The sequence below is a fragment of the Python bivittatus genome, unplaced genomic scaffold (assembly GCF_059951505.1).
Source record: "Python bivittatus isolate LINGU-HERP-01145 unplaced genomic scaffold, Pbiv_v1 ctg000180_np1212, whole genome shotgun sequence".
Lineage (NCBI taxonomy): Eukaryota > Metazoa > Chordata > Lepidosauria > Squamata > Pythonidae > Python > Python bivittatus.
In genome coordinates this window covers 6,611,915-6,628,115 of record NW_028277047.1, presented here as the reverse complement: position 1 = coordinate 6,628,115, position 16,201 = coordinate 6,611,915, and the positions used below count along the sequence as shown (strand labels likewise).

At 50.9% G+C, this 16,201-nt stretch overlaps 1 protein-coding gene across 2 annotated transcripts in view; it reads right to left on the bottom strand.

Moving 5' to 3' along the window:
- The window catches only part of SIPA1 (signal-induced proliferation-associated 1), a 37,944-nt gene extending 22,106 nt beyond the window's left edge, over positions 1-15,838 (bottom strand). For both annotated transcript variants that reach the window (XM_088137458.1, XM_088137459.1), the window contains exons 1-7: positions 15,682-15,838; positions 5,355-6,565; positions 3,510-3,634; positions 2,546-2,734; positions 1,573-1,747; positions 762-865; positions 394-551 (exon numbers count right to left, since the gene is read on the bottom strand). In XM_088137458.1, the coding sequence (XP_087993584.1) occupies positions 394-551; positions 762-865; positions 1,573-1,747; positions 2,546-2,734; positions 3,510-3,634; positions 5,355-6,267 (1,664 nt within the window). In that variant the 5' untranslated portion in view covers positions 6,268-6,565; positions 15,682-15,838. The remainder of the gene's footprint in view (positions 1-393; positions 552-761; positions 866-1,572; positions 1,748-2,545; positions 2,735-3,509; positions 3,635-5,354; positions 6,566-15,681) is intronic.
- Between the last annotated feature and the right edge of the window lie 363 nt (positions 15,839-16,201).

Here is a 16,201-nt window from a genome sequence, read left to right as displayed (position 1 = left end):
TGTACGAACCCAGACTCTGTATAAAATCTCAGGTGGAATGGGGTAGGGTAGTCAAATTTGGGCCAATCCCAAATGCCAGCAAGAAAAAGGAAGAAGAGGCTATGATGGAGAGAGGGGAGTTCTTCATTATTTAAAATTTATTTATCAAACTTGTACACTGCTGAATCTTCAGGACTCACAACTGCATGCAATGTGGTATGATTCCCAATGTGAAAATCAAGCCAAACCCAAACCAAATCTTGGTTTGCAAGTAACCTCTTGGTGACTACACCAAAATTAAAACTCTTTGCTATCAGGGCAATCAAGGAGAAACACATTTACTCTGGGTGCTATAACAATCAGAAGTACTTTAAAAAGGTAGGATGGCTTTGCCAGCATTTTCCCCCTCCTCACCTGTAGGTGGTATGGTCCGTGGAGGAATTGTGAACTCTGACCACAATGAAAACATGCTGGAACTGTGAACGAACCAAGCGGGGTGTGAAGGGGAGGGCACCTGGCTCTTGGAAGATGATGGTCACAATGTCATTCCCAATGTGTCGTTTCCTCAACAGCTGAAAGAAAAGAAGTAGGGGAAGGGAAGGGATTTAGACACTGCAGACACAGACACTTTGAATCCCTGATCTGACTTACAACAGCCTGACATTTTCAGCAGACAGCCCTGGATTGTCAGACTGGAGAAAGCATTCCCCCTCACTCCCCATCTCAGACGCACAACTTGTTTTCTCTGCTTTCTCTTCCGTGAGCTCACAGCCCCTGCTCACCTGCTGGCGGTTGTTTGGTGTATAGGGCAACATGGTGGAGACATGGAACATAATCTCATAGTCCTGGTATGTGGTATACAGAGAGTGAGTCCCTGTAGAGTCACCTGCAAAGAAGGGGCACGGGAAGGAAGGAGAAAGAGTCACGTCTGATAACTTTAAACAGAGCATGCTTTAAGGAGAATTGTGCTCAGGAGTCCTCCAAATTAGGAGGTTGGAGCTAGTTCTGCTAAAATCCCCTCCCTAACCAAGCACATCATGAAATGAATTTTTTAATATTGACCAAGCTTCTCTTTGTCCTGTTCCATGATTGTGCACAACATGCAAACATGCATTTGGGTCTCTGGGTAGCCATGTGCAGCTACATGCACATAAACAGGTAGCCCTTGCTTAACAGCCACAATTGGGACTGGAATTTAGGTCGCTAAGTGATGCGGTTGTTAAGCAAATCATCATGTGACTGGACCTGATTTTACGACCTTTTTTTGTGGCAGCTGATAAGTGAATCACTGTGGTCGTTAAGTGAATCATGCAGTTCCAAACTGATTTGCTTGCCGGAAACTGGCTGGGAAGGTCACAAATGGAGATCACATGACCCCAGGATGCTACAATGATCGTAAGTGTGAGCTGGTTGCCAAATGCCTGGATCACAATCACATGGCCACGGGGGTGCTGCTACGCTACAGGTCGTAACTTTGAGCAATGGTTGTAACCAGTTTTTTAGCGCCATCATAACTTCAAACAGTCGCTAAACGAATTGTCATTAAGCAAGGACTACCTGTACTTGCAGAAGCTGATCATGCCTTACACTTACTCTTGTTGTCCAGCTGCGCACGGTACTTGTCGAAGCCGAGCAGGCGTACCCGCTCTCCCAAAAGGCTCAGGAATTCTTCAAAGGTGGGCCCAGCCTTCTCGTTATTGTACATATCCTCTTCAGAGCCTTGCTTTTCCCGACAATACAGCACCCCCACTTTGCGCTGGAAGCTGAGCTGCAGGGACAAGAGCGAGGGAACAGAAACAAGACGGGAACTAAAGCAATCAGCCATCATTAAGTGATGATCTGAATGTCCCGCCTGCTTGGTCCAACAAGGTTTAACGTAGCACTTTTTAAAGTTATAAATCCAGTTCTTTGTGCAGATTTTACGGGGCATCCAGATAATGTCCCCAGCAAATTGTTCGGCTTGTACCAGGCTAGTTCCTTTTATCATTGTCTTTGTGATACCCCTTTAAAAACCTCTGATTTTAAGATTTATTTTCAGATCTGTAAATGAGAGGGTGGCAGTGCTTGTACACAGTTCGCCCACCTCACAAGATTTCACAGATTGACTTGTCCTGCCCTGATCGCTTGAAATTTTGGTGAACTTGCACTAGAATGGCGGAATCTCACCAAAGTTCAAGTAAGGTTTAATGGGATTTCAATGTCATTGTCAAGCTCATATAAGACCTCAGAGCGAGCACATTTGCAAGATTACAGGGAATTTAGGGAACAGTCCAACAACAGAAAACGTGGACATGGGATGAGATGCTTTGAACCCTACTGCTCGACCCTGTGATAAACCACCATGAGGGTGGCGCGTGACTGAACGGTACAAAATATATGTATTTTTTATTCATTTACACAATTTATTAGCCACCCATCTCACTTTTTCAAGCGACTCTGCAGCGTACAATATATTTAAAATGCCATTGGATGGCGAAGCCCAAAGAAACACACTCTGGCCCATCTATTAGATCCCGATGAAAATGCCTTCTGCAGCCAAACTTTTCGAAAACTCAATCCGACCTACCCCTTGCTCATCCAACTTCAGTAATGTCTCTGGGACCTTTGGGGAGCTGGAAGCAAGACGGAGGCACTGCAAGTTGAGCTCTGGCATGACATGCTCCAGCAGCTTCTTGGGAGGAACACCCCGGGGAGAGGCATGGCGAGCAGTGAGAGGAAGAACATCCTCCAAAATGGATCCGCGCAGAGTCCGCAGCTGGGAGTGACAGAGCAATGGGTCATGAAGGGGGCAGAAGGAAAAAAATGCACTCTGTGAGCCTTCCCCTGAGACCTCCAGAAGCCTGGGACTGCAACTCTCATCATCCACAGCCAGAATACCCTTTGGGTATTACGGGAGCTGGAAGATACCAGGTTGGGAAGGATGTGAGATCACAGATCTTTTCTCCTTTTGGAGTGATGAACAGTCTCCAAGGTAATCCACTGGGAATGAACAGAGGGTGGGGCTTACCAGGCTGGGAGTGGTGGGGCTGGCTGTTCTCCATCGCTCTTGGGTCCCCTTTGTCCTAATATCATCCTCTTACTGTAGCACAAAGTCCTCCCCCCCCCCCGAGCCTCCACACAAGGATTGGTTTCATAGACTGATAGTCAGAAGATGGTCTTGTTAACACCCACTTGCCAGCTCCTCTATTATCAGTGAAAAGACCCACCTCCTCACTGATTTGCAAAAAAAGCTTTTAGTTTCCGCCCCAATGTATTGAGGGACAAATCAGTTCTAAATAAGAAATAGTTCTCTTGCTGAAATTCATGTAACCCCATCCCTTTTCTCTCAATAAATCTTGTTAAAGAAGACATGGTCACAATCATGCCGGGACAAATTACTTCTGGTTGAATCAAGTACTATTTGTAAGGCGGCAGTTCTGCTCCCTCTCACAAGGCAGACTGTGGGCATCTCCCCAACTCCTTCCCGCAACCTCAGTCACATTTCCGCCCTCTCCCCTCTGGGCACAATGTGGTGGGAGACCAATGCCCACCTGACTTGTGCGTATGATAAGACGGTAGTTATACTGCGGACCAGCGCTTCCTTCCTTCTCTTCGCGGCGCAGGGAGATGGCCACAGCGCCCAGCTGATCATCCACCCCAAAGAAATTCTGGTGTTCTGGGGGAGACAGCAGAAGGACCCATATATTTATTTAAGGCACACAGAAGGAAGATGAGAAAATAGACCCTTGAAGATGCAGCTGTATTTTGTGCCAAGGTTCTCCTTTTTACTGGGCTGGGGAGTAAACCAGAAATACTCGAAAGAGAAAACAAGTTGTTAAAAAAAGAAAAAAGGAAATGAGGAAATGGCAATATTATAGTATCTCCCTCATGGGAAGTAGAGAAACCTCACAGCAAAAGGTATCGAAAAGCAATCTTTCAACATAGCAACCTGCCCCTAACCAGGACGATACCAAAATGATAAAATGTGTTTTGCCCAGATGATTAACCAAAATCATTTGGTCTTTTGCCCCTGCACCCCCAATACCTTCCAATGACCTATTTTTTTTACCTTCCTTCTATAGACTATATACTGTATTCTATCTGTATTGCAGAGATGCATTTATGGGGGCATAAAGACATGCAAATATGCATATGGATGCTGGTTGTGCGTAACACCCCTGGCTAAGCTAAAATGGAGTCTGGGGTCCAGCGTGTTGTGGGAATTCTGGTCTTGTTCGTAGCTTGCACCAACTCAGCCACCGAACTAAACCAAAATAGAAGTCCTTTCTTTGGGTGTGTCATGTGAATCTGATCCTTGTGTTTCGCTAACCCTAGTTTAGAGTGAAGCAGAATGCCCAGGCACCAAACTTTAAGAAAGGTTCAGGCATAACAGGTGCAGAGAAGAACAACGAGAACGATTCAGGAACTGGAAGTGAAGGGAAGGGAGAATTTAGGGAAATGAGATGCTTTTTGCGGGGATATCTAGACTGAGTCTGGACTTGGACTAAGCGCTAACGTGCCCTCTTTCAATTCTGGGGTTCTGTGATACAGCATCTCTTCAACCTTACTGTCAAATGCATGTTTAAATATTGTGTTAACAGTATTTTTGTTAAGTGGGGGCTTTTTTTGGTAGAAAAGCAGGAGAAAAATATTTTGAGCAAATTCCTAAAACAAGGAAAGACCACAACTCATGTCCTCTGCCCCACCCTATGTGCAGATAGGTCCAAATCTTGTTGCAGAGCTGAGATTTAGTGCACGCTATCCAGCCTCTTTCCTTCGTTCTGGCACTGCCACATCCCCAGAACATGGCAGGGAAAGGCCTGGCCACCTTTCACCAGCCTTACAATCCCATCCTTTCCTGCAAAGTTCACTATTTGGGTGGGGAAAAAAGACCATGTCAATGAACTTCACGGCACACGTTAGGGTTGCTCATTTCGCACAGAGATGGTATAGAGTTAGATCAGAAAGGGAGGGCTGAAAGTGAGCCAGGAGCTTCTTGGAGAACTTGTCACGTGAAAGGGAAACAAGTACAGGCAAAACGGGCTGTTTAAGCTTCTATTTTAAAACCAAGGGAAGGTCACAGTCAGAGGACTCATTAGCCACAAAGACATCAAAGCCTCTGGTGCTTCATCCTTGGAAGAATGGCTAATCAAGTTACGGGAGTACGCTTTGATGTCCAAAATAACTTTGTATTTAAAAGTTAAATCTGATGGAGAATTTAATTCTAACTGGAAACTGTTCCTGGACTACAATTTAACACAGGGATTTGTCTTAAAGTCCAAATTTGGCTTTTCTGCATCTAGGGTCTATATCTCAGTTTTATAAGAAATTGCAGTTTGGTGCAGGTTTTCCCCCTGCTCTCCTGCCCCTCATTTCCCCGGCCGGCCATTGTTCACCTTTGCCGTAGAAATGCTTCCGGTAATAACAGGCCCCAAGATCGGCATATTCGATGGCGTGGATGGCCCGGCTGCTCCTCTGGCCGTAACTTTCGCGGGGTTCTTCCAGCACTGAAACAGCCATATTTGGACAACGGAAGCCGGTCGGCAACCCCCGGTGTTGGCCTAGTCCCCGCTCGACCTCTCCACCGGCTTCCACACGAAAGCAGGAACAGCTGAGCACCAGTGTGCTGCCCTGTTCCTCTCCTGCCCCGTCCTCCAGAATGGGCATCACGTCTGCTGTGCGGGACTGTGAAGCTGCTGAGGCTCCCGTGGTGACGTTGCCTTGCCTGGCGGCTTCCCGAGCCCCCTCGCCTGGCTCAAAGAGGATACTCTGGACGTCGTAATGGGCCAAATGACGGCCCCACACCGGCGCGGCCACCTCCGGTGCAGGGAGGGACACGCTACCCTCCCCTGATGGGGCACCGCTCCCGTCTGTTTCCCACACATCCGCAGATGCCAGTCCCAGCAAGAGTAAGGGGTCGCGGAAGCGCCGCGCGGTAGGGCTGCCGGCCCGTGACTCTTCGTGGCTGTGCGCCCGGGCTCGAGGGGGCACCATGCTCTTCAACGGCACGTTGGGGCTGCTGCCGTTACGCTGAAGCCCAGTCCCAGATGCTGAGGCCAGCGCCAACGGGGAGCTGGGGGCGGCTGCAGTGACAGCCAGATCCCCTTCGCTCAGGGTCACGTCGCTGTTGCTCCGATGCATGAGACAGCTGCGCTGCGGCGACCTCAGCGGTGGGCCACAGTGGCCCACCAGCGGGGCCTCACCCACCTGGGGCTTGGGGGCCCGGAAGTTGTCGAACGAGAACGAGGTGAGTGGTGGTCGGTTTGAGTGGCGTCGCATCCTGCGAACGAAGAGGTCGTCCGACTGCATCGCCCCTGGCCGGCGTGTGCTCAGGATTCCGGATCCCGCCCTAGTCTGTGATTGGAGGGAAGGCTCTGCTGCCTCCCAGGCTCTCCAGCCAATTGGGGGCTTCCAAAACACCCAGCGGTGGTCAATCGGAGAGAGAAAGGCAGGGCGCTCCCCATGGGGAAGCGCCCCCAAACCGGTTGAAAAAGGAGCAACTGCTGGCCCCCACTTCCACGCCACTGTCGAGGGTCAGCATACTGCAGCCAGGGAGGTTCCGAAGGCTGGGAAGGGGCAAAGGTGCCGCGTCATCTTGGACGTGTTTCTTGGACAAGAAAAGAGACAAGGAAACGTCAAAACAACTGGGTTGGAAGCAATTGTGCATCAGTTGTATCAAATCAATTAGAAAGCATATCTGGCATTATCAAAAGGAATGCATTAGCCCAGTAGGTATAAGAAAAGAGACGTTCTTTCCTTTGGGGCTTCTGCAAATGTCATCTGGAGTTGCAAGCGCTCAACCGAAGACCTCTTCCCTATTATGAAAATAAGTTTCCAGTCCTCATGGTGCTGGGTAAGGACTAATTAAAGGATGCACAAAACCACATGATGTCAACTGTTCCATATAGAGCAATACTGTCTGCTCTGACTGGCAGAATCCCTCCAAGCTTTCAGGCAAACATGCTTCTCTTTTTTTTAAGTAATAACTTATTTGTGAAAACATTTAAAGGAACAGAATAAATCGCTACATAAAAGAAAAAGAAGATAGAAAGAGACATGGGGATAAAAATAAAATATCAGTAAATAAACCAAGACAATTACCATAAAAGTCTAAAACTCATTATTTCATTTGAGCAAATAAGCAAATCCATTTCTCAACCCTATCTGCCGATGGGGTGGTTCAGCAAGATTGAGCATTCCTTTAACAGGAAAAGGCCTCAGACTGGATCAAATTCTTATGCACCCAACCCTATACAACCTGCTCAGACTGGCAGCAGTTTCTTGAAAAAAGAGCCTTTTTTATTACTTGTCCTCCAGTATTACTTGTCCTCCAGTATTTATTACTTGTCCTCCAAAAACCCCAGTTTTTGAAGCTGGAAATGCTGGGAACGGAATCTGAGCCCACAAGACCACAGAACTGGACTTTTTCTCTGCAAAACCTCTATGCCACATCCTGGGACAGCCCTGGATTTGGGTACCTTCATACGCATCTTCTAAGAGTTTCCCATAATTAGTGGTAGTTGAATAGGGGATGGGGGCGAGGGAAGAGACAGAACACCAAAAAAAAGAAAAGAAAAGAAAAAGGAAGCTTGTTCTAACCATGTCTGGGAACACAAGATCACATTCTGCCTACGTTAAGTGGGCTCTGACCAAGCCACCCCAGGGCAGAAGTTCTTGCTCTCATCCTCGATGGGCGGAAGTTGAAAGACACACTTCTGCAAGCAATCAAAGGAAAACGCCAGTGTTCAGCCATCACTGTGATGCAAGCAAAGGGAACCTCAAAGCCAGAGGGCATTACACTTTCAAAGACAGGACTCTTTTTTTGATGACCAAGAGAAAAAAAAATTATTGCAAGGAAGCGGCAGTCTTTTTTCAAAAGAGGGAACAGTACCCCCACCCCCCAAAAAGCCACACGCGAGAAACGACTGATCTGGGATGAAGCTGTCATTCTATCGTTTCCATAAATGTGGTCATCTGGGTTCCTCTTCCACATACGTGGATACATGCCCAGAGATAAAATAAAAGGGAAGAATTACTCTATTGGATGCTCTTCAAAATAAAGGCAACATTTACTGTGTCTCACGTGAAAACAATTGCTACCAGAAGTGGGCTTGAATTGCTGGTGAAAAAGAATCGCTTGGTCTCTTTTGGGGGGCTGCGTGTAGTTCAAAGCGTTTCCGTTGGTTGCAAGTCCCCCAGCAGAACGGTTGTTCTGAAAAGCAGAAAGCTTTATGCACAGGGCTGATCTGCACAGAAGAAGGAAAAAAATCTTCACAGATAGGTAGAGGAAGAACAGAAATGTGCAGAACCAGCATTATGAACGGCAAGATTTCATGTGTGGTTAAAAATGGTAAGATGCCCTCTCCCACAGACGGCCCACACTTTGAAGCCCAGGTGAGAAACTTGCTTGGCGGTCTGCTCCTTCTTCCACATTGTAAATTCTGTTCTTAAATACTGTAGTTTTTAACAACCAACAATGACCGAGTGCAACGTGAAAGGGGGCCAGCCCCAACCTTTGGTGGAAGATTCTACATTTTGCAGGGAACCCCCCAATGGGCAACCTTTCCAGGTTAGAAAGATCTAAGGCCCCCAAGGCTTATGAAACAGAAAGCTAGGGTTGAAACATGATCATTAAAAAAAACCCTCCTCAAATTTTGTCCACTCCTGCCTGCAGAAATATAGTAATTGCGCCTATCTGCCAAATAAAAGCAATATTTCTACTGTCACTCTCCTGTCCCTGAGTCCCCAGCCCAGTGTTTTGCAACCTTGGCAACTTGAAGACGTGTGGACTTTAACTCCCAGAATTCCCCAGCCAGCATGGCTGGCTGGGGAATTCTGGGAGTTGAAGTCCACACGTCTTCAAGTTGTCAAGGTTGAGAAACACTGCTCCAGCCTAAAAATCTGGGGAGGGGACGCCCCCCCAAATTAGGGGAATGTGTATCTTGTCTTTTGAAGAAAAGTCGAAATTTATTGCTTAGCTCCTGCAGATCTTCCCCTGCGCTCTTCCAAAAATACTTCTGAATGGCCTCGATTAGAACTTGCGAATTTCCATGGACAAAATGCCACAGTGTTGGTGGCAAAAATGAAAAAGATACATGAGGGAAGAAGGCAATTATTTCTGTGCTGTTGGAGAAGGCAGCCTCTTCAGACAGCAGCTAAATCTGCCTGCCTTCCTGTTTGCCCAACATATTTAACCAGGTCTGTTCTGAGCCAAGCGACCTGCCTTCACCTGACCGATAAAGCTTGCTTGCCTTGCTTGAGACCTGCTTTGATTGTGTGAATCCAGCCTGAGCTTGTTTCAGGTTCCAGGTTATTTTGCCCAGCCAAAACATGGGTTCATTCAGGAACCAGATTCAGGAGAGGTGTTCCAACCACGAGACACCGGGGTGGATGGTGAGGAATCAGTGAATGATTGGCCAAATAGTCCAGACAACTCCATACCAAAACTGCTTGTAAACAGCATCCTTCGGAGAAGTGGAATATGAGAATTGAAGGTGATGCTGGACCACGAGGGTAAAAGTATGCCGAGATCTTCTCCCATTAAGTGGGAAATAAGGATTTACAGAAGCAGCCCCCAGACTCTGTTTGCAGCCACCCAACAATGCCTATATAAACAGGGAATATAAATGAGACCTCCACAAGCACTACGATATAAAATCTCCCCCTTCAGCACTTTTGGGACATGTTTCACAGAAGGAACTGATTTAAAAAAATGTTTCCTAGCCAGTTTGTAGGAACCACGATTTTACTTCTACAACACTGACAGGTTCAAACTGGCACCTCCCCACCATGTCGTCACTGGAACCCAGGACCTGTCTTATACTGACGTCTTGATGTAGGTCCAAAGTGGGAAATTTGTATCTGGTGACCCCCAAGTCTGCATCTGCAGATGTGACCCCCAGGTCTGTTTTATGGCCCCTGGGTCCTCCTCTGCTCCCAGGATTGAAACACAGTAACACAGTTTGCACACCCCACTATTTCAGGAAAGCTGTTTTTCTACACTTCTGCATTCACTAAAAAATTGTTCCTCAAGATCTAACCTGCAGGCAGGGAGGGGCCTTTGCATCACCAGCTTCCTGATCCCCATTGGAAAGGACAGGCCAGATCAGAGAGGGAGGGAGGGAGACTGATGCTTTTCCTCCAAGTTACGATCGTTCTCTTAGAGCACCGTTGTCCAAACTTGGCCACTTTAAGATGAGTGGACTTCAACTCCCAGAATTCCCCAGCCAGCATGGCTGGCTGGGGAATTCTGGGAGTTGAAGTCCACTCATCTTAAAGTGGCCAAGTTTGGACAACAGTGTCTTAGAGCCTGAAATTGTTTGAAATATGAGCAAATGATTTGCCCAACTTAGCCCAGTACTGCCTGCTCTGAATGGCAAAAATTCTCCATCCAAAGTTCTTTCCACCTCACTGGCTCTCTGGCCCTTTTCAGCATAGCTGAGGGTAGACGATGAAACAAAGGCTTGGTTACAACGAAGATCAGACCGTGATCCCCTCTCTCCCAGCCCTTGATCAAGCCAACCCTTAGATTCCCACCCTACAAGCTGAATGACGAAGAACTGAAGCTGCCAAGCCAAACAGTGACAGGCAGATTAAGTCAGCAAGCCAAGTTATGTTCTGCTGACCCATTTGCAGGAAATTAACCTAAGGAAAAGTAAAAAGAGGACAGGAAGGGGGAAAGCTTGTCCACTCCCCAGATCCTAGTGGCTGCTCCATAAGCAGAGGGAAACGAGGTCACCCTCTTGGGCCTCCCAGCTGCCCAGAGGAAGGAAATCTTAGGCAGCAACGTACGGCCATCCAGTGATAGGCAGGGAGGGCAGGAAAAGACCCTGGGAGGGAAGGTTTAGATGCTGAGCTAAACAAGAAGGAAGCAGAGGAACAGAGGCGAAGAAAGAGAGCACACGCAAGACAGGATCAAGGTTGTTTTGGGGGGCAGAGAAGAGTCCGGGCCAACCCCACCACTGTGATTTTCCTACCAAGCGAACGGATATCTATCAAACCCTCGCGAGTGTCGACATGAAGACTTTCCCTTCCTCCCAACCACACTTGTTCAGATCTCTACAGCCCCCAAATTTGTTCAGATCTCCACTATGCCGAGCACCCCCACGCTCTGCGGGTAAGCCAAAATTTGGAGAAGGGGGGGCAAGCCGTGATCCAAGATGGCCTCGGTGTTGACGCACGGCCCGGCTTCCTGTTTTGCAGAGGAAATGCAACAGAAGCGGAAGTCCGAATCCCCTGCCCCCTCCGAGCTATGGAGGGACGAGTGTTTCTTCCTCTTCGCTGACCCTCCCCCCCGAGACAAAAGCTTTTCACGTAACATCCTCAGGAAAGAGATCAGCTTTGGCTGCAACCACTTCTCGACACCTACACAGACATCACTCGGCCGCAGACCTACGTCGCACGGCCCCCGTGCAAAAGCCCCACTCTCTCTCGGAGATTTCCCCACTCGAAAAAATACCCCGTCTTCCTTTTGTAGAGCTCATGCAAACGTACATCTCTCTGGAAAAGGAGAGGGGACGGGGTGGGGTCCCCGTTCCTCTTTCCAACTGTGACCCAATTCTGCCACTGCTTTGGTCCAGCAGCAATGAATGGGGCTTTCTCCTTCTGGAGAGCCAGGCAAAGGGCAACAAGTGCCATTTGGGCTGCGTCAGCCTCCAGCCGGCTTCCAAGGCAGACGGGGAGGGGGGGCATTGAAATCAAGCTGGCGGTGCTGCGGGGACGAGGCCACGGCCCGACTACAGCCCACAGGACGGCGGAACCAAGGTTTCCCTCTGCCATCTTGGCTTCAGCTCTGACTAGGGATTCAGCTCCTCTGATTCTGATAGAGCAGCGTTGCTCAACCTCGGCAACTTGAAGACCCGTGGACTTCGACTCCCAGAATTCCCCAGCCAGCAGTGAAGTCCAGAGGTCTTCGGGTTGCCAAGGTTGAGCAACGCTACTCTGGAGTCCCAGAGGCTGGAGCTGCAAGGTGGTGGAGAGCCATTCTTTGCCATGCAACAACAGAAGACCTACTAATGCTGCAGAAGCCGGTTTGCAAGAAGGAGATCAAGTTTAGCCCATGAGAAATCTGGTTCCAATGGACTGAGCGGCAGGGGGGGGGAAGAGAAAGCAACTTTCTCTGCTGGAGACCCTGAAGAGCTGCTAACTGTCACAGTAGACCAGCGTTTCTCAACCTTGGCAACTTGAAGACGCATGGACTTCATCTCCCAGAATTCCCCAGCCAGCCATGCTGGGGAATTCTGGGAGATGAAGTCCACACGTCTTCAAGTTGTCAAGGTTGAGAAACGCTGCAGTAGACAGTGCTGGGCTAAATAAGAGCACCATTGGAGCCCTTGCTTCAGGGATACCTGTGTGCAGTTTTCATTTACTTCTGCTGGGAAATTCTTTTCAACTTCCCAGTCTGGAGTCACCTGATGGTCTCCATTCCAAATTCTCATCATAGACCTCTAAAAAAAGCATTGGGCCAGACCTCACCCGACCCAATCCACTGCTAGACTTCGTAGGATGTGCCTTGTTTGAGAAATACATACGAACACCTGCTCACTATCCCATCTTTTTAAACAAGGTTACATTTGCGCTTCGATCAGCAGAGGTGGCTTAGCCTGGGGGTCACCGCTTACATTTCCCATAATGCACTAATGTTACATCCAGGGAAAGAAATTATGCAGTAGAAAAAGTGTAGTTCTTAATGCTCACTTTGTAAGAAACCCAGGAGGATCCAACCTTCTAGGAGAGAGAGAGAAAGGGATACTATACTCCAGGGTTATGTTCACACAAGACACTAAACCGGGTCAAAAAAACTAGCGGTTGCATTTAGTTAATGGGCTAAGCTTGGTTAGAGAAACTATAATTAAGTTTTCAGGGTGGCTTAGCATGTCATGCAAATCTAGCTTCTTCATGCTACTGTGCAAATCCAGGAAATGAGTTAATTCAATAACTAGGTTAAGGTGCTGTGTGAATACAGCCATCGGTGGAGCTAATCCTGTTTCATGTACTTCCAATTCATGTTTTTTCCCAAGTGTTGGGGGAGAAGACCACATTTGCAAATCCTTCTCTGAGCACAGAGTGTAGTTACTGTGCACCACTCATGTCCTCTGGGCAGGAGGCAGATGTGAGCTCCCAAATACTGCAAATGGACTTCAACTGCCATCATCCGTCATCACATGCCCTGCTCACTAAGGCTGACGGAAGGAGGAATAGAACATCTGGATGGTTACTCGTCTGCTCCTGCCTTGCATCCTCCTCGCACCAAACCTTCGCATAACTGCACTGCCCGCAAACGAGACAGCTGAAGGTTAAATTATGCGGCGCGAGTTCTGATCTCTTTCCACAGGAAGCAAAATGCATTTTAATAGCCGGCAATCTGAAATGAGAGGCCTTGATAATGAGACATCCCCGCCCCCAGCAGCAAAGGGAGTCACACTCGAGATTCTCAGTAACATCTGTATAGCCAATTTACCCCACCCTGGTGCACTGCAATTCCCACGGCTCCCTAGCCATCAGGGTCAGTGGTCACACTGGCTGGGGATGACGGGAACTGCTGTCCAACACATCTCAGAAATCCCAGGTAAGGGGACGCTGGTACAGAGGGTGGATGCAACCAAGGCATCCTTTCCACCCCATCGAAAATGCTGCATTAAGAACCTGCAAATCCACATAAATGTGGAGCATTTGGTGAGGAATGCAGGCCCCCAAGTTGCAAGAACGCAGCTTTCTAGAAGGAAGGGTCACCTGACTTGCATGCAAGAGAACCTGGGTTCAATTCTCATTGATTCCAAGTAAAATAATCTCTTGATCCAGTTTCAGGTACTTTGCTGCACCCCAAGATGGATGGCTGAGAGGGGGGAACGCAGGCTTTGGAGCAGCGTGGCTGTGTGTACGTTATAACTTGACCCGGATTAAACCATTTTCTGGATCTGCACGTTACCTTGAATTAGGCGAAGAGGCTGAGTTTGCACAACATGCCACGCTACAAAAAAGCTAAGTTTGAAACCCATGTAACCAGAGAAACCCAAGTTCAAATTCTGCCATTTCTGGAAATATTAAATGGCTGGAACTAAAATCTGTACTGATTTTGATATCAATGCAGTGCTGGCTGGACCAACAATCTTACTGTATCGGTTAGCTGCAGTCTGTAATCTGGCTCTTTATCCAGAACCACATGGACTAGAACCTTTGCTTGGCTTTAAGAACCTAAAAACGTATTTATTGTTCACTTTTGCTTTCCCTCTAATGGATGTCTGCTTTTATGAACAGCTTTGGGATCAGGTGCTGCTATGGTTATTTTAATATCGTTATTTAAGGGTTTTGTGTTCTGCCTGGTGGTCTGAAGTGTACTTGGGATATTTTTCTTGACGCTTTGTTATTCTGAACCTTTGCGGGCTGGCTTTTGGGGGGTGAACAGAAGACAAAGGAGGCAGAATTTTGCTTTACTGGGTGGGTGGGTGGGTGTCTGGTAGTAGTGAGAAAGACCCAGGTTCGCCAGGGCTGCAAAAGATCTGCAGAACCAGCCCCTGCCAAGGGGCATTAATTTGGCTCTGCTGTCCTCGGCGAACCCTTCGGAGAGAGTCGGGACAATGGCCGCCCCCCTCGGCCACCACCTCCGCTTACGAAGGAGCAGAAATCTCTCATCTGGATAGACGGACTGAGCCGGGCGGAGGCAGGCCGCGCAGCCAGGTGACCGCAGCTGCCAGCCCGGCCCGCAACCGCCTCCCTGGCCGCCGGCCTCGGTTTGCCACCGTCCTAACTCGCCCTCTTCCTCAACGGGATGCCCTGCGGATGTGCCAGGCTTCAATCTGCTCTTTGCAGCTCCGGCCAGCGGATGGGAGCCGGAGTCCGGCTGGGGCTGCTGCCCCACTCCCCTCTTCCGCCCACGCCTCCCTCTCCCGGGACCCTCCGCCAAGCAGGCCTGCCTTCCCCCTCGTCCTCGTCGCTGGGGCTGACCCACGCGGAAGGCGCTCAGGTTGGGAAAGCCGGCCCCAAGGGGACGGCCCACCTTGCAGGGTTGGCGTGAACACAAACGGGGCCGGGAGGAGAGGTCGCGCCAGGCGCCCGCGCCTCAGAAGCGCCGACGACCTTCTCCTCAGAAGCCATCCCGCCGCTCTGGGAGCCGAAGGCCTCGCCGGGGCCGCTGACCGGCGCGGGAAGAGCACTCTGCACATGCTCTGGCTCCGCTCGGCATCCGGCCAGGCGCCGGGCCCGGCAGAGCTGAAAGAGGGACCGGATTCTTCTTCTCCCCCCGCTTTTTGGGCACACAATAGCGGCAGAGCGCCGCGGGCATCCCTCCGGCGCGCGCGCGACGGGACGGGACCGCGCCGCGCTCTGCCCCCCGCCCGTCCTTGCCGCAGGGGGCGCGCGTGCGTGGGGGGCGCCGACCCGCCGCAGCCCCCGCCCGCCGGCCCCGGGAAGCGGCGGCCGTCACGTCGCCGCGAGCCCCTCGCCTGGGGGAGGCGGCGGCCCCGGCGCGCGCGCGCCCGGAGCCGAGCGCGCGCCGCGCGGGTGGCGGAGCGGAACGGAGCGGAGAGGATGCCCTCCGAGCGCCGCTCCGCTCCAAGCCCCAATTTGGAGAGGCTGCGGCGGCGGCGGCGCCCTCCCGCCCGCGCCCGCCCAGCCCTCCGCCCGGCTCGCCCCGGCGGGGGCGGCCGCCCTCCCCGCCCCAGCGGCGCCGCTCGGGCCGCCCCACGTGCCGGACGTGTGTCCGGGGGGCGCGCGCCCCTCGCTTACCTCTCCCGGCCGGGCGGACGAGGCGGCGGCCGGCGCCCGCTTGCCCCGCGTGGAGTCTCCGGGCGGGCGTCCGCTCCCTGCCTCCCCGCGGCCAGGCGCCGCCCTCTCCTTCCTCCTCGCGATGGGGGCGGAGAGACCCGGAGTGGGGAGGAAGCGGGGAGGGAGGGGTGGAGGGAGGGGGCGCCGAGCGGCGTCACTCACCGCCGGAGGGAGGACGCGCGGGGGAGGCGAGGAGAACGGGTTTCCGGGGGGAGCGGCTGGCAGGCGAGGGGGCGGGCCTCTGAACATGTGCAGAGCGCTCCGCAGGGCCCGTGCGCGCTCCTCCCGAGCCTTTTTAAGGGGGGAGGGTACGAGAGGACGCTCTGACTCGCCCCCCGCGCCTTGCAACCTCGCGTCCCCCGCGGCTTTCTTACCCTTTGGAGGAACGGGGCTGGGGGCGCGAACTGCCCCGTCGCGGAACGGGAAGGGGGAAAGTCGCCCCTTGCGGCGCCGGCCGGGACAGCGCAGGACCCCCCCCGTG